Genomic DNA, 23,941 nt, shown 5'->3' with positions numbered 1-23,941 from the left:
GTCTGTTTAAAGTTATCTGAGTAATTTTTTAAAAGGTATATTGACTCTTCTGACTATTTTAGAGGATGGTTATTTAGATACAATTCATATCAATTAATAGATTGCTTGGCTAATCTATAATAATAATAAAAGTGTAACATGCTAATTAGACTGGAGGTCCTTCTGGACGACCTTCCAGATGAAGCCAGAAGGACTACCTTCCAGATGAAGCCGGGGCTGCAAGGGAAGCCCAGGTCCCAGGTGCCAGAGGAAAGCCGGTGCCGGCAGCCGGGGAAAGGCAGGCCTACTCTTGCACAAATTTCATGCATTGGGCCTCTAGTAATTACATAGTAGGATACATAAAAAGGTTAAGGATTTTGCAAAGCAATACTTCTCTGTGATATTGGCAAGATATGAAAATTTATTTGAGCAGAAAGAAGTCAATGAATTTCAATTAAGTCACCTTATATCATTTATGTTGGGGTTAGGGTTAAATCTGAAATGCATATTTAGACCCAATTCATCTTCAAAACACATGCATTATAACTGGAGTTTGCCACTGATAATAAATATTTGGTTTTGACATGACATCAATCCAAGGAACCCTGAAAAAAGTTAATATAAATCCTCCATCACTACATTATTAATATTTTATCTGTAAATAGGAGTTCATAAAATCCATTTAAATATGAAGTATATAAGATTTATTAACTACTTAGAAATTTGGAGATGGTAACAGTTACACTGAGAGGAGTTGAGATTAAAATTATTACAGCCAAAGTAATTAATTTTGAGTTAATGATCATTGTAGAGAGCTACTGTTATTGTTAGGATACCTACAAACTGGAACATGCGGGTTTGATCCTTTGCACACACAAAAGTTCACAAAAGTGCTTTATTCTGTAGTACTGTTTGGTGGATCATGCACTAGGTTGTTATGTAATTCATGTGAACTTTTATGTATACAGATGTCAGATCAAGTATAGCTTTTACTAATTATATATATTTTAAACTTCGAACAACAAAAAAACAGAGGCCAAGAAATTAAATACAATAAAAAATGAAATATTTATTCTTTTGGCTCAATAATGACGTAGCTCACCATTCTCTTTTAGTAATAGCAATTCCCTGCATGCAGTTCATCAATACACTACAAGTAAATAGTTTTGTAAAATGAATTAACATTAAATTTTTGGTTTGTGCAAAAAATTATATCATTTCAGATCATTGCACAACTTTGCCACTTTGTTCATGGCTGGAAAGGACACAGCCCAAGTTATATCTCTAGTAGCTTTAGTGTAGCAGGAATTAAAAAAATAATACTAGTCTGCATAAGCAAATACTACAAAAGTTGAGTTAAAAAAAAACAAACTTCCATGAATAAAGGGTTATATTGAGGCAACCAGAATTGGTAAAAATGATCTAGGTTTGAGTTTTTGACCAATGTATCTACTATTGGTATGGTAGAAAATATAACAAAGAAATTCACAAAACCCAGTGTCTAACTTTTATTTTAGGAGATTATCCTTTGAAAAGTCTTATGAATTCAAAAGTTTGGAGTTGTGATTAAAAATAAGAAGCAAAAGCAGAAAGCAAAATAAGTTGCCATGTCATCAACCTGAAAATAACTTTCTTCTGTACAAATGCGACAAATAAAATTGATCATATTTTTACATTATATTTCAACAAGTGTTGGACATATTTATAGCAAAATATGAAGTATACAGGTTTTGACAACAGGCAGTATGCAGTTTGTTTCCTTGAGATCTAGAGAGGCATCACACAACACTCAAGTTAAATTAAAAATGCAAAAGTAAAAGTGCTTTTAAATAACTGCAAGCTATTCTGCTTGACATACTAGACGGAGAGCTGGTTGAATTCACTCTACCACCAACATGTCACTTCTTCTAACCAAGACTTATAAAGAATGGGTTGAGGAAAATAGAGCAGCATAGGCAATATTAACATGCATTAGTGATAGTCTTCGAACTATTTATGTTTAATGAATGGTACAGGATATATCCCTGTTGGAAGCTCGCAAAAGACACATACACTGTGGTACATATTTGATTTAATAGAACTTGTTTATCAGGCTGTATATATACATATATATATATATATATATATATATATATATATATATATATATATTTGCCCAAACATGCACCACAGGAAAAAATAGCTATTTACATAACAGGGTGTTTAATAAAATGTCAGCTTTGCTAAGAGCAAAAGATGGCAAAACAATACTGCAGCAGAAAGTGGAACAACTATTCTAAAGTGATACTTTAGATAGACTATACTTTTCTAGAACAGATTATTAAATTACTTTTTTTTAAAAGCATTTAACCAAAATTAAATATAGAACTCTGGAACTTGGAATAAAATTTGCACTTGCTGAAACAGAACACTTTGCATAAAAATAATCCTTTAAAATTAGAGGAGACTTTACAGGCACATAACTGTTCAGATATAAACAAACATAGACAAACACTTTCAAAATTAAAATCATCTAGAAAATGGAAGTACCTGAAATTGTTGATATTACAATTTTGTTTCTGGTTTTGAGCTAGAATTTCATCTCTCAGACAAAACACTTTTGTCTGATTATTTGAGAAACTTTTGGAGTAGGAACACAGGGATCATATACTTTTTTCTCAACTTAAACCTCATTTACAAAAATAGTGACAGTATTATGAATAAACTATGAATTAGGGACCAGGGAATCCACTAGAACAGATTTTGTAAAAATATGGCAGATATGGAAGTTAAAAATAGAGTGGATGCTAGTACTGTACTAAAGGTGTTTGGTGTAGTTACAAGGATCACTGCACAACTGTCCCTACAGTCTAGGTGGCTGTTGAGTTTCTCCTCAGCAGTGTCAGCTGGTAATGAGAACAGCAACCTTTTGTCAATGTTGATACCCTGACTCACAGAGTTGTAGTGACGGAGAGGCCACTGTCTTGTTATAGGCACTGACCATGAGTATTTGTTAAAACAGTCAGTTTGGCATAGACCTCCTCTGGGAGTCCTGTTGACACATAGACTTTACCTTCATAGGCTGTAAACAATTGATTACAAAGGTAATTCTTTGTTTTTACTTCTGATTTTCCCTGACCTCTTTCCCTTTGCTTTCTTTTTCTGGTTTGTCTTTCTCAAACTTTTCTTTGTCTGGCTTTGTTACACTATCATAGGAAGGAGGAGAGGTGGTAGAGGAACTTGCATCTGTTTTTTCTGGGGTGGAGTTCCCATTTAATTTGTCAATAATCATGTCTTCTTTTATAGGTAAGTCAACCCTCCCTTTGATTGCCTCTTTATTATATTTACTTGATACCTTTTTTAACCTTTGCTTTAAAAGATAACATCTGAAATTACGCTGAATAATAGCAGCAGACACCTCCTCTTGTTTGCGTTTCAAAGTGGTGGTGATGGGTTCATAGGAGACTTTGGATGGGTTTGATGCCATGAACCGGTCTTCCATCTGTACTCGAAGGGCATCCATCTCTCCACTCTCACCCAAAACACGCTTTGTAAAGGCAAATAAAATGTCGAGGCAGTGGATCCGGTCCCCACTGACCATGGGCAGGTCCATGGCAATGAGCTGAACTTTGTTTGGTTTTGCTACCAGAAGAGGAGGATCCAGGGCAGCTGCAAAATCTGAGAGCTTGGAGAACTCTATAAACTGGGTAGCATCGGGGTCAAACTTCTCCCAAACCTCGTAGAACATCTCAAAGTCATCCTCACTCAGGGGCTCTGCACTTTCTTCAGTAGCAACACTGAAGTTCTCCAGGATGACAGCGATGTACATGTTCACCACAACCAGAAAGGATATGATGATGTAACTGACGAAAAAGAAAATCCCCACAGATGGGTTCCCACAGTCTCCCTTAACTGAGCTTCCAGGGTGAATTGCATCAGGGTCACAGTCAGGTGGTGCACTGTTGAGAATAGGTGCTAACAACCCATCCCAGCCAGCAGAGGTGGTAATCTGGAACAGGCAGATCATGCTGTTGCCAAAAGTTTCAAAGTTGAACATGTCATCAATTCCAGCTTCCTTTTTAACATAGGCAAAGTTGGACATGCCAAAGATGGCGTAGATAAACATGACCAGGAAGAGCAGGAGGCCGATGTTAAACAACGCAGGGAGGGACATCATCAGAGCAAAGAGCAGCGTGCGGATCCCCTTCGCCCCTTTGATCAGACGTAGGATTCGTCCAATCCTGGCAAGACGGATCACTCGGAACAGGGTAGGGGACACAAAATATTTTTCTATCATCTCAGCCAGAAACATGCCTATGGAAACAATACAGAAAACCACTAATAGTGAATATCTTATGCTTACATGAATACTTTATCTTTGCAAGTTCTATGAAAACAACAAGTTCATTATGAATATAAACCTTTGCTAAATATTTAGATCCACTTCCTAATTTAGCAATTAAAGATTACAGTTTTATACAATTATTATGTAATGTCATAAACCTATATGGATTTTTGCAAAATCCAACAAAGTAAATAATCTCATAGTGATATAGCAATTTAAATTTATACACACCATTTTCTATGAACAGGTATCCTCATATATGAAATGTGCTAATTACAAATATTTTTTCTGAAATTTACAAATATATTATTTTTTATTTTTTAATATCAACATTTTTCAGTTAGAGGCAAATGAACAAGACTGTTAAACTTCAGATCTACACACATTATAATTCTCAGACCTTATTTCCATGTTACACAGCTGTCAGGCCTTGAGGGACCTTCCTACAATAGACCTCTCTGTAATGAAAGCACCCTTACCTACAATGGAGAGAATCACCACCACAAAGTCAAAAATATTCCAGCCTATGGTGAAGTAGTAGTATCTGAGGGAGATAAGCTTTAGCACAAACTCTCCAGTGAACAGGATAATGAACACAACGTTGATCCGGTATAAAACTATAGTCATGTATTTGCTCTGGTCATCGGTTTCCACCATCATGGTGACCATGTTCAGGCAGATGAGGATCATGATGCTGATATCAAAGACTTGTCTGGTTACAAAATCAAAGACCATTCCTTGGAATTTGTTCTAGAAGAGGAGAGAGGATAGAGAAAGATAATATGCATATCTACACTAATAAAAGAGAAAAAATGGTAATTGGTGTATGACGATACCCTTTTCATTGGCTAATCAGGGCTATATGCAAATTAACTGCCAACTATGATTGACAGTTAACTGCCAACTAAGATTGGCAGTTAACTGCCAACAAGATGGTGGTTAATTTGCATATGTAGGCACAATGCAGGGAGGTGAAAGGGAAAGCAGGAAGAAGCCCCCTGCCACTGACAGTGATTGGAAACCCAGGGGGGAGCTAAGAGCTGGGGGGCAGGGCAAAGGCGGCCCTGGGACCGCCTTTGCCGTGCCCCCCAGCCATGATCAGAGAATCAGGTGTCTTTTCCGCCCTGGCCAGTGATAGCGGGAAGTAGGGGTGGAACCAGCGATGGGAGCTGGGCACGGTCGAAGCTGGCAGTCCCGGGAACTAGGGGTCCCTTGCCTGGGCCTAAAGCGGAGCCCACGATCACGGGGCCGCTGCAGCTGTGGGTCCCCGCTGCCCGGGCCGGACGCCTAGGCCAGAGGCATTAGGCCTGGGCAGGGGCAGAGCCTGCAACCGCGGGGAGCTGGGGGTCCCCTGCCCAGGCCTGACACCTCTGCCAGAGGCCTCAGGCCTGGTCAAGGGGCCGATCCGGTGATTGGTGATCGGAGGGTGATTAGGGTCAACTCCTCTGGCCGAGGCATCAGGCCTGGGCGGGGGCTGAGCCGGGGATTGGGGGGATATGATGGTCCCCTTGCCCAGGCCTGAAGCCTGGGTCAGAGGCGTCAGGCTTGGGCAGGGGGTGGAGCAACCGATCAGAAGGAGATGGGGGTCCCCTGCCCAGGCATGATTCCTGGGCCAGAGGCCTCAGGCCTGGGCGGGGGCCAGAGCCAGTGATCAGGGGGAGATGGGGGTCCTCTGTCCAAGCCTGACACCTCTGGCGGAGGCATCAGGCCTGGGCAAGGGGCAGAGCCAGCAATCGGAGGGGTCTGGGAGTCCCCTGCCCAGGCCTGACGCCTCTGTCAGAGGCGTCAGGCCTGGGCAAGGGGCCGATCTTGCGATTGGAGGGTGATGGGGGTCAACGCCTGAGGGCTCCCTGTATGTGAGAGGGGGCAGGCTGGGCTGAGGGACACTCCCCCCCCCACACCCAGTGCACGAATTTCGTGCACCGGGCCCCTAGTTTCATAAATAATGATCCAATAAAATTACAGTCACAGTTCCACCAGTGGCCATGAGATGTACACCCTTCTCACATAACCCCAGACAATTCTGTATGCTTCATTTTTCTTATGTTAAAAAAAAGAGAAAGAAATAAAAAAAGTGATTTGTGCCCAGCCAGTATGGCTCAGTGGTTGAGCATTGACCCATGAACCAGGAGGTCATGGTTCAATTCCTGTTCAGGGCACCTGCCCAGGTTGTGGGGTCGATCCTCACTGTGGGGCATGCAGGAGGCAGCCGATCAATGATTCTCTGTCATCATTGATGTTTCTATCTCTCTCCCTCTCCCTTCCTCTCTGAAATCAATAAGACATCTTAAAAAAGAAAAAAAGAAAAAGTCATTTGACAAGAGCAAAACATAATTGGTTTATTTAGGTTCTATGGAAAGATAAAGCTGAATAAGGCATAAATTGGTGGCGGTTGGCTGATAATATGTATGGGCTTTGCTTGACTTTAATAACTATGATTATTTTTATAAAAAAATAATGGCAACTAGTAATAAATATTTACAAAGGAGGTTAATGTAGACAGACTTGTACAATACTCCAATTCATTTATCAATACTTTAGGACCGATAGTATCTTTTTTCTATCTCTCTCTCCCACAAAATATGTCAGTCATTTTCTATTTAATTCTACCTCTTCTAACTGAAATATTTAAATGAACTTCAGTAAAGCAGGTCATGCCCTTTTGTGTACCCTGCACCTCCTCCTCCCATCTCCTACCCAGCTCTAACTACTCTTAAACATATGGTGAAGTGAAGCCATTTATAGGATTCAGGAGATCCTGTCTAGTCCCAGTTCTAGCAATTACAGCTTTATGACTTGGGGTGTGATATTTACCTTCTGTGGGCCTCAGTTTCCTTATTACTTACACATCTGAGAGGATAGATGAGGTAGAGGACAGTTCGGTGAGCATGATACCTCATTATCATGCCTTCCTGTGATTAGGGAGCTCTCCAGAGTATGCATTCCAAATATGTTTTTGTTGTGTGTATTTTGTGAAACAAACTATTTTGATGACAACCTGTTCCTTGCTAAAAATGTTAAGAATATTTTTAGTCATAAGAATAAAGAGAACAAGCAGCGTAGAGGGAGGCCATGGGTGTGGGATGGGAAATCTGAAAAACTCCATCTACTTAAAAGGCCAAGAGGGTACCCTTAACATGATCACAGGAGCAGGATCCCAGTGCATTCCTGGCAGCAGTGGGGGCATTGAGCCTGTGTGGGAAGCAGTTACCTGGAACCCTTTAGTTGAAGACTTTCAATTGACAGACTGTAAAGAACATTTCCCCTTTTTAAAGAACTTAGTAATTCTTATTGAGTGTCTTATCGAATGTAGCAGTTGTGAATTGTGTTACACAACATGGACCTCACAATCAGGTCATATTATGTATTGGTGATATCACACACTATGCTCTGATCCAGAGCACTGCCCAGTTTTATCCTATGGAAATCAGGCTTTGGAATTTTAAAGATGAGTCATTCTTACTGCAGGCCGAGGTATGGGTTTCTGAGGTTTCTTGGACCCAAGTTTCTTCATTGCATTGTAATATTTCTTTTGTTCCTCTGTCATAAAGATGTCCTGACCTCCAAAGTAAAGACACAGAATAAAATTGGTTACAATCCCAACATGTGTTACAACAGCACTTTTACAAAAATATGTCTGGGTCTTTCCTTTAATCCTCTCTCCATTTTTAAATAGATTATTACCCTGCTTCATACAGATTTTTCTGCTTTTCCCATTTATGTGAAATTCTGAGTACTTAAATATTATGCAAACCCTGTAATCACATAAAACTATGATTAGTACAGGATCTTAATTTGATTATAATATGTTTAGAAGGAGGATCAGAGGTCTCATATATTTTCGTGAAAGAACAAAACGTTTTCTTAAACCATTTCACTGTTGACAGTTTTACTTCTTTATTCAACAATTTTTGAGCACCTCCTGTGTGCTAAACAATGTATCTGGTACCAGACTTTCATAGATATAAGACACAGTGTCAACAAACAAGCACTGCAGGCACTGCAGGGATAACAATAAATTCCAAGACTCGGAAATGGGCTTTGTATAGGAGAGTACCCTTAAGCTAGATCTTAAAAGGCGGTTCAGTGTTTGCTAAGCAAAGAAGTCCAGGCTGAGAACATAGTCTACGTAAAGTCATGAAGGTAGAAGAACATGGCTTGTTTAGAAAAGGGCAGAAAATCCATGTAGCCATGAGTGTAGAAAATGATAGTAGTGTTGATGGTGGGTGGGCAGTGACTGAGGACTAGGGAAGTGGATATAGAAAATATGTTATGGAGAAAATGAGGCTGGAAAACTGGGTGGAGATCATCCCTGAAATGCTTCGTAAGCAAGGATAAAACACTGGAAGCCCTCTGGATGTTTTGAGGCAGTGGCCATATTTTTGGGTCAGGAAGACCCTATTAGCAGATCTGCAGAGGATGCACCTGGAGAGGATCCACTGACTAGAGCTGGATTCTTCTGCACCTGAACTGACCATATAGTGAATGAAAAATAACATAAAAATGATCTAAGTCTGTCATAACTGTGAGTGTTCATATATAACAGAGAAAAGCTCAGAATGGAGAGAGGTGAGAGCTGAGGAATACTTATCTTCTTTTTCTGTTGGTTGAAGTTATCTATGATGACACCAATGAACAGATTCAGAGTGAAGAATGACCCGAAGATGATAAAGATGACAAAGTATAAGTACATGTACAGATTTTCTTCATATACAGGCTGCAGTTTAACCTAAATTATATTAAAAATATAAAATATTTAAAAACACAGTAAATACTTAAACTGAATAACAATTTGATGAGTGTTGTTACTTAATATAGAGCTACTTTTGTCTTGCCCTGAAACAGTAGTTTGAAAAAACAATTCTTTTTCAAATGGTTGTGATGAAGGATAAGGAAAGTTTGTAATTTTTATGAGTGTTCTTGCATCTGTTTTCCCATTGTGGCATATCTGTACATATTATTTAGAGTAAGTAACAGTGGTAAAAACAGGGCAAACATTTTGAGCCTATTATTAGTCATATATATTTTTGCAGTATTTTCAATTTGGGTTTGGAAATGGAAATGCTGGCTCTTGGAGATACGGCTTTACTAACAGAACATCAACTTCTCAGAGGAAAATTCAGCATAAATGATATGCTCTGAGGAATTATTTTTATTCCTATTTTTAAAATTGAATTTCCTTGAAACTTGCTTGCTTTTATCATGGTACTTTTGGAAGTTGTTTCCCAGACCCGGGTTGTTTATCATATTTACCAGGGAGAGGGAGAGACCTTTTCTAATCTTAACAGTTTCATTTGCTGGATCAATTTTACACCTTTTGATCCAAGAAGTTAGATATCTTTTTTTTATCTAGGAAGTTAGATATCTTTTCATTTTAGATACATAAAATAGACATGTATTAACCAAAAATTATCTACATTGAAGTGTATGGTCTTAAAAAGGTCATTTCTACATACGATTGTAAATGATCTGATAATATCCTATATAATAAAAGGCTAATATGCAAATTGTCCCATTGACCAGGAGTTCGACCAGGGGGCGGGGCTGCCGGCCAGCTGCCCACAGTCCTCCCCGCCCTGCCGGCCCAGCCCAATGGGCCCTGATCAGGGCCAGATGGACCCCACCCATGCATGAATTCATGCAGCAGGCCTCTAGTCTAATATAAAATTCTGGGCCTTTCAGTTAAATTATCACAGATGTTCACTATGAAATATCTAGTAGCTATAAATAGTTTTTAAGCGACACTTACATCTCGTGAATCAACAGCTGCATACATTATGTCCATCCAGCCTTTAAATGTGGCCTGTAAACAACATATATTTAAATTCTGCATAAAAACCTAATCCAAGAATATGCATTTTACCTTATGAAAACATGATAGTGTTATTACAAATAAATTTTTGTACAATGTTATGGAGTTGAATGAAGAAATGAAACTGAAGTAGAACAAGATTTTATTTTGAGTCTGGGACTTGTTTTCTTTGTTTCTCTTGGAAGGTTTTTCTTTTTTTTTTTTTTTTTTAAGCTAAAATTTAACTAGATGCTTGATTCATAAAACCCCATCTCCATCTCAAATCCTTTTCATACTTAAGGTGTGCTTTGTGATTCAAACTTGTGACATGTTTAAACACAATTCAGTCATTTTCATTAAGTAATTATCGATTAGTTAATAAAGTGTCAATTAAGTCAAAATTATTAAACATTACTCATTTTTAAATTCACTCCATAAGTTTGCATTTTCACATATATTAGAACCATACTATTGATATGTTGGAATAATTAACTATATGGCTAATAATCCATCCATTTAATTCATTACTCAATATACTAGTATACATTATTATTTTAATACATAAGATTGCTCCTTTGGTAATGATTGCTACAAAAACTTAGAAATGCTAATGGCACAGTAGTGCTCCATAATATAAGGAAATACAGGAAGCAGAAATATAAAATCACATTAAAACACACTAAAAGCTGAACTCTGGGGAAAATACATGATAAAATAATTGAAAAACATCTTTATAGTCAAGTCAAGCTTGTAGTATAGGTGTTATCATCAACTGCTTTTGTACTGTTAGATATTAATCATTCAAACAAAGAGCATCAGAGAAATGATCTTAACTGAAACATTTGAAAATGTTTTCAAAACTCACGCAGCAGCCACTTACCACTTGCAGCAATGCGAGATATCCAGCACCAACATTGTCAAAGTTTACTTTCACGTTTTTCCACCGAGCTTGCTTGCCAAGAGCCTGACAATCGCTAAAGTTGTTGACTTCACTAACTTCAAACATCTTACCCGTTGTTGTGTTAACACAATGGTAGAACTTGCCAGCAAACAAATTCACACCCATGATGCTAAAGATCAGCCAGAAGATGAGACAAACCAAGAGCACATTCATGATGGAGGGAATTGCTCCAATAAGAGCATTCACAACCACCTAGAAGGAGAAATGAGGATAAGGCAGCTTACGAATCATTAAAGTGGAAACCATTCCTTTCATTTATTTAATACTGAAATGGGTGTGAAAATAAAATAAAAAGCTAGATGGAAAAGTTGTTTCTTCTAGTATTTTCTAGGACATATTTGATGAAGGAAAACAAACATAACTAAAGAGCTAAAGGATTTAAGGAAAACAATATGTCAAAGCATGAAAAGAAATAAACAAAATCTAATATAGTCAGATGGAGTCAGAAAATGTTTGCATGCTGGGGAAAAAGAGGAAAAAAGATACATTAAGTACCAACAAAATAAATAATCATCATTCAGCAATACATTTTAATTTTCAAAAGTGTTAATAGATGATTGATTACTGGAAAATATGATTAAACCTTTTACAAATAAACAAATATTAATGATGCATTAAATCTGTATCCACAACACAAGTTAACTTGTCATGGATGTAAAAACAGGATTAGGAATTTGCAAAGTCTTTTTTTTTTCTCCTATTGATAAATTCAATTTAAAAAATATATTAGGAGATGAGATGAAATTTATCTCTGGACATGAAAGTACTGAATCTGTCCCCATCATTATTATTCCAACTCTCTTAAATGTTCACTTTGTGGCACATGTCACTTCACCAGGCTGACCTATTTCATTAAGGAGAAATTCAGTCATAGTCATCTTTCCTCTAACTAAATTCAGAAGAGATTCAGATGTATTTTGAAATCTCTAGGGCTATCAACAGTATCTTTTCTTAATAGAATCTGGTTTATAATGGACTATTTTTTAAGCATTTACACTAAGTGAAACTATTTAAAAACTAGAGGCCTAGTACACAAAATTCATGCACTGGGGGAGGGAGTCCCCCCATCCAGTCTGCGCCCTCTCACAGTCCGGGATCTCTCGGGGGATGTCGGGCCTAAGCTGTCAGTGGAACATCCTTAGCGCTGCTGCAGATGTGGGAGAGGCTCCCACCATCGCCGCTGTGATGGCCAGCCATGAGCAATGCTTCTGGCTGAGCAGCACTCCCCTTGTAGGATCGCACTGACCACCAGGGGGCAGCTTCTGCGTTGAGAATCTTCCCCCTGGTGGTCAGTGCGTGTCATAGTGAGTGGTCATTCTGCCATTTGGTTGATTTGCATATTAGTCTTTTATTATATAGGATATTATAAATATTATCTTAGAAATCAACACCAAAGAATTTTAAATTGACATCAAAACCTGGAATCCAAAACTGTCATATGCTACTTGAATTTGATTTCCTTTAGAAATTAAGTCAAATATATTATACTGAAATCTGGTTTTATGTTACTAAAATTTGTGTAAAATTACCTCCACAAATTCTCTTGTCATCAAATAAATGCATTATATATTTTACCATATTTTATAGTTGGAATGTTAATTTTGCCATATGACTGAGTTAAAAATGACAGAGTATTTTTCTCAGATTAAAGCAAATATATATTTTTTGTTTCATTTAATTGCTATGTCCCCTCAAAAATGAATTATTAATATGAAGCCATACAACCAGATGAGGGCTTACATAATGTCAGTAATGGTAAAAAATTGGTGTGAAAAGAACCTGAAATTGTGTAATTTTATTAATATTATCTTGTGACTTTCATTATCAACTCTCAGTATAATAAAATTTTAATGTACAAACCAAGTATTTCTTTCCTTGCAATGATCTGAAAAGTCTGGAGAGTGGTTTAAGTCACCCTCAAGAGTGAATCTCAAAGTCAAGGCTGAGGTGCTTTTAGTATCCACACTTCCTCCTAACATAAAAGCCCTATGGCCCAGAAGAAATTCAATATCCATGTGCTTTTATAAGTTGGATTAAACAAAGCTGGCCTCTGTGCTAAGTAGTATTTTGAGTTTGTTGCAAGTGGGTGTGTATACAAGTGTGTACTGTATGTTTAGATGCATAAAACATACACTAAGGAGGAGAGCAGGAGAGGGGAATACTAGTGCTATAGAAAAAGTGCACCTCATTCAGAATGCTCACTTAAAAGGGAGATCTATAAAGCAAACCCCAGGGGTTGCCTGCAATCTTTAATTATCCTAACCCCTTACTTTGTTTTCTTTGGATATATAGATTTTGTCAGAGGCTACAATTTAGTGCTGTTTTCTTGCTTAACAACTATTTTTATTACTGATGTTAATTGAAAAAGTAAAAGCACACAAAAACCATTTTACCTTTCATTCATCACCCGTAATTTTTGAGGAATCAGACTACCTATTGAAGGGAAAAAACCCCACAAAACCCTCCTAGGATGAATGCCAGTAGTAAATAGTCATTTCTGTGTGTACAAGCAAAGAAAAGAAATAAATGGTTTGTGGAAACATCCTTGAACTTCTGTCAGAAGACCCGGACTCTAGTCGTCCTTCTGCCACAGTTTTCTGAAGGCTTGTTTCGATTTCAGGCTCGGCTTGGTGGTCTCCAACATTCCTGCTCTGAAACTTTGTAATTCCATTAAATAAATTTCAAGACACTGTGCCCCCACTCTGTATCTAAAGCATAACCTACATTTAATTCTGACATGAATCATCAGAGAGCTCTTGGCCTTCTTACCCTCATGCCTTCAAACCGGGATAAAGCTCTTAGAGGTCTTAAAGCTCTTAGTGTCCGGAGGGATTTGATGGCACCAAGTTCTGAGTAGCCGAGTGCAGTAGCGACCAAGCTAACCAAAGAAACCTACAAAAGGAAAAATTATTCATCAGTCCCCCAAGAAATAAACTGCTGGCTGAAGGCATCGAATATGGCCTGATCTTCAATGGCAACCATATAAAACTTCAGACATATCTTGGCAGCTTTCATCTTTCACATAGTGGGATCATCTTACATGGCCAGCCTCATCTCATACTATTGCTTTCCTTACCAGTGAAACCGGAGTCCTTGCTCATTTTTATAAACATTTGGAAACTCCTCTGATTAGATATTTCGCCCATGGAGCCCTTGTTTTACTTCTGCATATATATAGGGCATTCTTCTAAAATGTATACACACACTTTGAATACGTATTAAAGGTAGTGTTTATTAAAATATATTTCATTGTCAAAGTTGAGCTATACATTTTTAGGACACCCTGTATACCATTAATAATTCAGGCTTTGATATAAAAGCCATATCCTCCATAGATCTGTGCTTAATATCATTGATTAGGAACCATGTTTCTCTCCTGAATTTATGTAGTATCTTCGTTATGCATAGTGGAGGCATTTGCCATGTAATCAAGTCAATGCATCCATTGGATGGCGTAAGGGCGTTAGGGTTTAATTTCTTGTGAAAGATGCTATTGGAAATGGATAATAAGTGAACCTACCAACAATCTTTTGAGGGCAGATACAATTGGAGCCACTGTCCCCTCATTGTTTAATTTAGCATACATCTCACAAAATTGAACAGAAAATAAATGACTTGAAATTAAAATTGACTAGTGGCAGGATAATTTATTGAGCTATTCATTTCTGTCTAGTGTTTGCTGCCGCAGAGGACTGGAAAGATGGGAAGGTTATTAGAGAACACGCAGCCTTCTATATTCTGGGTTCCTTTGCCTCAGGAGGCTTTAACAACCTCTTTTTATTTCTGGAGCTTCTTACTGAAGACTTCCTCCACCCTCCCAACGCAGTCTTTTATTTAAAGGTAAATGGCTGCAGATTTTTCAAAACCCTAAAGTAAGGAGGTTCGTGCTTTGAATGGAAAAGAAGATGGTAATAGCCAGAACCCAAAGGTACTGGCAGGTTAGGAAGTTGTGGGTTCAAAGGCTAGGAGGCACCACTGACATATAACCACCCGACACTGGACTGAGTGGCTGGGTGTGTTGCTGGGGAAGCTGGGAATTATTGAATTGCCTTTATTTTAATGGGCCTCATGTCATTTTGTGTAACGCAAAAACTCACTTTATTGAGTTAACTATTGTGAAAACCTTAATATTCTTTAAGGTAATTTTGAAATATATAATTTTTAAAAGTGTATGTAATTTTGATTGATTTCAGAGAGGAAGGGAGAGGGAGAGAGAGATAAAAACATCAATGATGAGAGAGAATCACCAGTCGGCTGCCCCCTGCATGCCCCCTACTGGAGATGGAGCCAACACCCCAGTCATGTGTCCTGACTGGTAATTCAACTGTGACCTCCTGGTTCATAGGTCAATGCTCAACCACTGAACCACACCAGCCGGGCTTGAACTATACAATTTTAATATATATCCATCAATAAATAATTGGATAAGAAAAAAATGAAGTACTGCCATTTGCAACATCGATGGACCTTGAGAATATCATGCTAAGTAAGTCATTCAGAAAAAGCTAAGAACCATATGATTTCACTCATATGTGGGATATAAAACTGAAACTCAGACAGACACCAAAATAGTGGTTACCAGAGGGAAGGGGACTGGGGAAGTAATAAAGGGCAAAGGGGACCAAATATATGGTGACAGAAGATGTGACTCTGGGTGGTGGGCACACAATGCAATATACAGATTATGTATCATAGATATTTGCACTTGAAACCTATATAATCTTATTAACCAACGTCACCACAATAAATTTAATACAATACAAATAAATTCTGGACTCTGGAGAGTACAAGAATGATTACTTTCTCAGCCAGGCAGAAACCCAAGTGCCTGCAGAAGTCAAGTTGTTTCAATGGCCTCTCAAAAGGAGCTGAACCTGGAGGCACCAAGTTCCTCTCAAATAGGGAGGTAATGGAGGGCGCTGAAAACAGAACTGGTTGAAAGTCTCCACAGGAAAGCGAGTCCCTTCATCCACCTCTCTACAGCTCTGCAGGAGAACTGACGGGAATAATGCACCCTCACAATTTACAGAGTAAAGTCTGTATCTGCAGTAGAAGTCAGAACATAGAAACAATAATCTACACTGTGAGACCCGTGAGACCACAAAAGGCCTCTTCAACACATCATGAAATGGAGGGTTTTTCATGAATAGCGCCATCAGGCTCAACTAGCATGCGGACTGAATCAATATTTCTTAGAGCAAGGGCACCTGGAGCTTCAGGACACTTAGTGTACACCTCCTCTCTTCCACCCCAGGACAGTCATTTTGTCTTTATGCTAGGCAGCTGCTGAAACGGGGCTCAGATACTGGTGAGGGCCAGGTGCAAAGCTGCCATGGGGGTGCTGGCAAAGGGTTGTTGATGAAGAAGGGAGGTGAGGGATGCTGGAGCTGGTGGGGTTTGATCAACGGGGATGGGTAAGGTTTACGGCAAGAATGGAGGGAAGGATATCCAGTGTCTGTGAGAAGTAAAGGACAGTTCCTATGCAGTATCAGTCAGGAATGAGAGCTCATTTTTATGTAAGGGGAGTTTATAAGCCAGGAGTCGCCTCTTTGCCTTTGACATCCCTCTACTTCCATCTTAGGCTTTCACAGTTTATTTATTTGTCTTTAACTTTGTACATGATTAGAAAATCCACAATGCTCACGAGCTATAAAAAGCAAATATTTTGGTCATTATACCATTTATTTTTCATTATAATTTTTTTTTGGCAGTGGGAAGCTGGGGTTAATCTATAAGTGTTCACCCCTGGGGAACAGATGAGCAAATTCTGGCGGTGCTTTACTGTAGGCTGCTGGATGGCGCACAGACCCATGGGTTCCCCGGGGATTTCATTTAAATATTACTAACTCCTTTTTTTAAAAGAACAAACACAAAGAAAACAAGCACCTTGAACCAGGTCATTTCTAAGTTTACTTCCTTGTCTGAAATTCTATAATTCAATAATTTCAAGATGGTTAAAGCAAAATAATACTGTATTCATGCTGAAAGATAAATCACAGTATTTTTACTTACGGATACATTATCCTTAATCAGTACAATACTGGAAAAATACTTCTTTTTATGGGGTATGTAACTATGTATCTATCCTTGGGTTTAATCCTTTTTTTTCTGGGAAAATAGGAATTGTTTTGGACATTTTACATAATGATTTTCCTCATCTACAAAATTGGGATCATAACAGTAGATGCCTCAGTGGTTGTTGTGAAGATTAAATGAATTATGGCAAAGATTAGCTGTTATTAATATTATATAAGGGAACCTTTACCTGCCTTTCCTGCCACTATTTAGAATCCTAGATGATGAGCTGATATCATATCCCTTAGCAAGAGGGACCTTTCTAGGAGAGAGACTTTATGAGGTTATGACTGGAGGTTCAGAGGACATTTAGCAAGCCATTTCTTGGTCCAGTCAGTCATATGGTGTTAGTGCTAAAGGGGAGGACCCAGGTCCCCAATTTATTTTTTATTTGGTAACATGAAAAATTTGCTGATCGTCTGGTTATGAAGAGTGATAGAGAAGGGTAGGTTGAAGATGACATTGGGTATAGTTTTATGGATATACCACCATCAGACTAAACATGGAATTCAGGAAGAAATGCATGAATAGAGGGAAAAGAAAATGAATGTACTCATACAGAAGGAGTAAAAGTAGGCATTATCTAGGAAGCATTTAGAAAGGTGCGTTGTGGTTTCAGGAAAGACTAGAATTAAAGACTTAAACTCTCTTTGTGCTAAAAGTCATGACATTTTAAAGAATGAAATACAGAATTTTATACCCAAAGCAATCTATAAATTCAACGCACTTCCCATTAAAATACCAACAGCATACTTCAGAGATCTAGAACGAACTCTCCAAAAATTCATCTGGAATAAAAAAAGACCCCGAATAGCTGCAGCAATCCTGAAAAAGAGCAAAGTAGGTGGGATCTCAATACCAGATATCAAGATGTATTACAAAGCCACTGTTCTCAAAACTGCCTGGTACTGGCACAAGAATAGGCATATAGATCAATGGAATAGAATAGAGAGCCCAGAAATCGGCCCGAAACAATATGCTCAATTAATATTTGACAAAGGAGGCAAGAACATACAATGGAGCCAAGATAGTCTCTTCAATAAATGGTGTTGGGAAAATTGGACAGATATATGCAAGAAAATGAAACTAGACCACCAACTTACACCATACACAAAAATAAACTCAAAATGGATAAAGGACTTAAATGTACGACAGGAAACCATAAAAATTCTAGAAGAATCCAAAGGCAACAAAATCTCAGACATATGCCGAAGCAATTTCTTCACTGATACAGCTCCTAGGGCACTTGAAACGAAAGAGAAAATGAACAAATGGGACTACATCAAAATAAAAAGCTTCTTCACAGCAAAAGAAACCATCAACAAAACAACGAGAAAACCCACTGTTTGGGAAAACATATTTGCCAATGACATATCTGATAAGGGCCTAATCTCCAAAATTTATAGGGAACTCATACAACTTAACAAAAGGAAGATAAACAATCCAATCAAAAAATGGGCAAAGGACCTAAATAGACACCTTTCAAAAGAGGACATTCAGAAAGCCAAGAGACATATGAAAACATGCTCAAAGTCACTAATCATCCGAGAGATGCAAATTAAAACAACAGTGAGGTACTATCTCACACCTGTCAGACTGGCTATCATCAACAAATCAACAAACGACAAGTGCTGGAGAGGATGTGGAGAAAAAGGAACACTTGTGCACTGCTGGTGGGAATGCAGACTGGTGCAGCCACTATGGAAGACAGTATGGAGTTTCCTCAAAAAACTGAAAATGGAACTCCCATTTGACCCTGTGATCCCACTTCTAGGAATATATCCCAAGAAACCAGAAACACCAATCAGAAAGGATATATGCACCCCTATGTTCATAGCAGCACAATTCACCATAGCTAAGATCTGGAAACAGCCTAAGTGCCCATCAGTAGATGAATGGATTAGAAAACTGTGGTACATCTACACGATGGAATACTATGCTGCTCTAAAAAGGAAGGAACTCTTACCATTTGCAATGGCATGGATGGAACTGGAGAGCATTATGCTAAGTGAAATAAGCCAGTCAATGAAGGAAAAATACCACATGATCTCACTCATTCATGGATAATAGAGACCATTATAAACTTTTGAACAATAATAGATACAGAGGCAGAGCTGCCTCAAACAGATTGTCAAACTGCAGCGGGAAGGCCGGGGAAGGTGGGGGTGCAGGAGGGAGGGGGGTAAGAAATCAACCAAAGGACTTGTATGCATGCATATAAGCATAACCAATGGACATAAGACACCGGGGGATAGGGGAGGCTAGGGGACTGTCTAGGGCGGGAGGAAAAAATGGACACATATGTAATACCCTTTGTAATACTTTAAGCAATAATAAAAAAAAAGAAATACAGAATTTTATACTGTTAATAGGATAATCGATTAACCATGGGCAGTGAGAAAGTTTTCTTATTAATAAATCGATGATGCTAAAAGAGAATTGCATCCTTCCCAAAAAAGGAACAAAGCGAATTATCCCTACTAGGAGACATTTATAGCAAAAGCTAAAGCACATACTAAACTGTTTACATGAAAGTTTGTCTGCAGAGAGATCAGAAATTGACATGAAATGACAATAACTTATGTTATTCAGTTCCTTTGGAAGTTCTTTTAATTTAACGTAATTCTCGTCACAAAAGCCCCAGCTGAACAAGGCAGGTGTGTTCATATTAGCAATTGTTGCCATTCCACCATGGAGTTCAGTGTAGGAACTCTTGGACTAGCGCAACACCACATTTCAAATAGGTGTGTGCACTACGGCAAATATGGGGCAAAGAGCACAGTGCTAGAGAGAGGTTGCTCTGCCACTTACTGGATGTATGACCTCTCCAAACCTCATTTTCTCAGTAGCAAAATAGTGATAATAAGGCTTACATCGCATGAGTGTTAAGAGGATTAAAAAATAATTTATAACTCAAAAGAGATACTGATAATAAGTTTTATAATGTAGGGGTTGGGAGCACAGTCAGACTATTTGAGTACAAAATTCATCTTAGCCTCTTATTAGCTATATTTACTTAGGCAAGTAACAACGACTTTTCTTTGTCTCAGTTTCCCCATCTGCAAAACGAGAGTGATTATGATTTCTAACTCATACAGTTTTTAAGATTAAATGAGTATATATATAAAGTGCTTTTAGTAGCAACTGCACACAGTAAGCATTAAATTAGGGTTATTAGTTTTAATTACTATTAGGAAAGGCTCGTAATTAGTACATTCTCTGTCTAATCCAGGTTCAGGGCTTCAAATGCCATTTATAACCCAATGACTCCTAAATTCATAACCAGGTCCTGGCTTCTCTCTAGAGTTCAAGACTTATAGAAAAGTCCACATATATTCTTAAATGTCTAATTGGCATCTCAAACTTAGTACATTCCTCTCCCACCTACCATCTGCTCGCCTGGTCAAATGTGTTTTGATCTTCCCCATTCCAGTTAATGGCTTCATTCTCTACCTGTTTGTTCAACCCTGGGTTGAAAGAAAATCTATTTGTAGAAGCCTCCCTTTTCTTCACACCACACATCCAGTCCATCATTCAGTCTCATCACCTCAGTCTGACACAATCTTCTCTTTCCTAGATTATCAATACAGTTCTCTAGTTGGTCTCCCTGTTTTGACTCTGCCATTCTTTCCCCATCAAGATATGATCATTTTGAAACTATACATCAGATCCCTACACACACCCCTCCCTGAGCTTCCCATTGTAACTATAATTAATACATATGAAATTACTTAATATACACAATATATAATAAATTACAATAAAAACACACAACTTCTTGCATGGCCTTTAGGTACCTTTCTTAAGTCAGTTTCTATCATTCTTACCCATGTTCCCTCACACACAAGCACAGTAGTTTTCTTTCTGTTTCTTGGGTGTCCTCTGCTCACACTCATTCCAGGACCTTCAGATTGGCCTTTGAATGACTGGCCCGTTATTACAGACTGAATGTTTGTGTCTACTCCCAAATTGATATGTTGAAACCTAATCCCCAATGTAATAAAATTTGGAGGTGGGAACCCTTGGGAGGTGATCAGGCCGTAAGGGCAGAGCCCTCATGAAGGGGATTAGTGCCCGTACAAAGAAGACCTCAGAGATCTCCTTTGTTCCTTCAGCCATGTGAGGTCACAGCAAGAAGAAAGCCTTCTAGGAGCCATGAAGCAGACTCACCCCAGTGACTGAATCTGCCAGTGCCTGGATCTGGGACTGGGAAGTTTATGTTGTTTAAAGTCACTTAGCCTATCGTATTCTGTCACAGCAGCCCAAGTGGCCTAAGATACCCTACCTCATCATTTACCTTTGCAAAAACACCTTCCCTAGACAGTCTAGCTAATACTCTCCTGTTCCTCACTTTGTAGTAATTCTCTATCCTATTATCCTGCGTTATTTAATAGCAGCAATCACAATCTATTAACTTATTTTTAGAGTTTATTTGTTTATATCTCTACTACCTGTTCTATACTCCCATAGAACAGTGACTTTCAACCAAGATGCCACAAGAATTTTTAAAAAACAATACCTGACTATTTATGGGCACTGACCTCTTTTCCCACAAGTTGTCAAAATAATGACAACAGCCAACACAACAATAGCCATACATTATGAATGAATCAAAATTACACCTGTCAGATCAGCAAAAAAGATATTAGCGTGAAAGCTCAAGTTTAATCTATCTTATTTATCTCTCCCTTATCTACAATAATAAAGTGCTCAGAATATTTGAATGAATGTTTTGAGGCTGGACAGGTAGCTCACTAAAATTTTAGGTAAGGAATAAAATAGAGTACATTTTTTACATAAGTAAATTTTTCAACGTTTGAAAGTATATTCCGTCAGGTATGACATACTTCATTTATACCTCAGATTTTTTTTTAAAAAAATTCTATAGCTGTTTAGTTTTGTTACTGCAAAAATACCTGATGGATTGTGAACCCCTTTTACATATATTTTACTTATACTTTCAAAAACTGTTTTAACTCTACATTTACATTAGCCTCGTGGTCTGAGAAAAAATAGTTATCTGAGATTACAGTAATTCATATATTTCAGTTCCTGCTTTAGGAGAAAGAAGAAAATAGACCCATTTAAGATAATATAATTTTCCCAACGACAGAAGGCTTTAAGTACCCAGTTCTAATCTACTAATTCAGTCCCACCAAAAGGGAAGTAATTTTTGGGGAACCATTCTTTTTCATTAATTTATTCATTTTTGACATTACTTAATAGACACCTGAATAACCATTTACCTAAAGTGGTTAAGGATACAAAGATGGTACAATATCCCTGCTCTTGAGAGATTTTTGCATGGTATTCATGTCTTCTGCATGAGGAAAATACATGGAAATACTACAAATGCAATGTAATAAGTATTTCAGTGAATGTACATTTTTTCAGTAAATGTAAATATTCAGTAAACTTCAGAGTTTTCTGGAGTTCTATCACATTTGTGGATTATCTTAATACATGGCAAAATCTTTTTGAACCAGAGAAGATTCTTAAATATATTTAGTGTTTAATCATTTCAGGGAGAAGCTAGAGATTATAAATGCTAAATCCCAAGCACAGTCTGAAAAAAATATTACATTTGTACCAGTTAGATATGAAATCTGGGAGTGGGGGCAGGTAAGGAACACTGAATTTAGAATTAGGAAATTTGGACACTAATCTCAGCTTTGTTACTAAGTTGTGTTATTTTAGAAAAATTCTTTAAACTGAGGCTTCAGTTTAGAAAAAAACTCTTCAGAAAACTATCTAGAATAAAGGCTGGATATTCTTTAAGGTCCATTCCAGCTGCAGAATATGAGAATATTAAACTTAACTTTGATGGATAACTTTTCGGGACAATATTGAGATTCATCTCTATTAATCATTAAAGACCAGCCATGGAAATTGGAAGTTATTTCTGGTCTATTAAAAGTGACTCAGCAGCAGATTTCTTTTCAACTCAAAGGGTTAAACACATTTTGGTTATAGAATTATGAGTATGTATGTGTGAGAGAAAGGAAAGTAGAATTTAGATAAGCCCATACTTGTCAAAAATGATAAAAAGAATGAATGCACACATATGACAATCATTGATTTATAGTGCCAAGTGTTAGAGCTAAAAATAAAGTGCTTTATGATTGCTATGAAACAGCTAGAGGTACTTGCTGGGAGGCTGTGAAGCCTTGTGCAATGGAATATCACAGACTATAAAACACCAGGTAACTATCGTTTTGTCCCAGTGCCACTACATTGCTTAAAATAAAAATAATAAAAAAAATAGACTGAAAGTTAAACAGATTCCACTACTGCCAACACTCCTATGACTACTCACCCCAGGGCAATCAGTTTAGAGCAGGACTCCTACACCTAACTCTTTGTATGCTAAATATTTGATTACTACTGGGCTATATAACTACTGGTTTAAGACTAGAAATGCATTTCACTGTCTCTGTGGGTATGTGACTGAATGAATACAGTATAGTTTATTTTAACATTATTTAATAACATGTTCCCTAGTAAGTGTAAGAGGTAGTTCTCACAATGCCTGCCCCCAAAGCTTGTCTTGATTTTACTTCCTTGAACTTACTTTAATTTAACTGTTAATAAGATAAATGCTTAGATCTGTCAATTAGCAGAAATTTTTTTAGCTATTCCTGAATTTGAGGTCCTAACCTTTCAGAAAAAGAAGAGCTGTCTTCTTGTGGCATGGAACATATTTCTGTATTTTCTGTTACCACTGTCCACATTTCTAGGACTTCTGTTTTCCATGAGACTTTTCTAATTTTTGTATCTATTATACATATTTTAAAAGGTAACGGCATAATTG

The 23,941-nt window shown here is 37.8% G+C and overlaps 1 protein-coding gene across 1 annotated transcript in view; it reads right to left on the bottom strand.

Moving 5' to 3' along the window:
• Positions 1-723: 723 nt before the first annotated feature.
• LOC132238582 (sodium channel protein type 3 subunit alpha) overlaps positions 724-23,941 on the bottom strand; it is a 113,337-nt gene continuing 90,119 nt past the window's right edge. The window contains exons 22-28 of the mRNA XM_059704241.1: positions 13,825-13,947; positions 10,975-11,247; positions 10,053-10,106; positions 8,895-9,032; positions 7,767-7,871; positions 4,783-5,053; positions 724-4,272 (exon numbers count right to left, since the gene is read on the bottom strand). Coding sequence (XP_059560224.1) covers positions 3,077-4,272; positions 4,783-5,053; positions 7,767-7,871; positions 8,895-9,032; positions 10,053-10,106; positions 10,975-11,247; positions 13,825-13,947 — 2,160 coding nt within the window. The 3' untranslated portion in view covers positions 724-3,076. The remainder of the gene's footprint in view (positions 4,273-4,782; positions 5,054-7,766; positions 7,872-8,894; positions 9,033-10,052; positions 10,107-10,974; positions 11,248-13,824; positions 13,948-23,941) is intronic.

Source organism: Myotis daubentonii, chromosome 7, assembly GCF_963259705.1.
Source record: "Myotis daubentonii chromosome 7, mMyoDau2.1, whole genome shotgun sequence".
NCBI classification, from domain to species: Eukaryota; Metazoa; Chordata; class Mammalia; order Chiroptera; family Vespertilionidae; genus Myotis; species Myotis daubentonii.
This window is presented reverse-complemented; position numbering and strand designations above follow the sequence as displayed.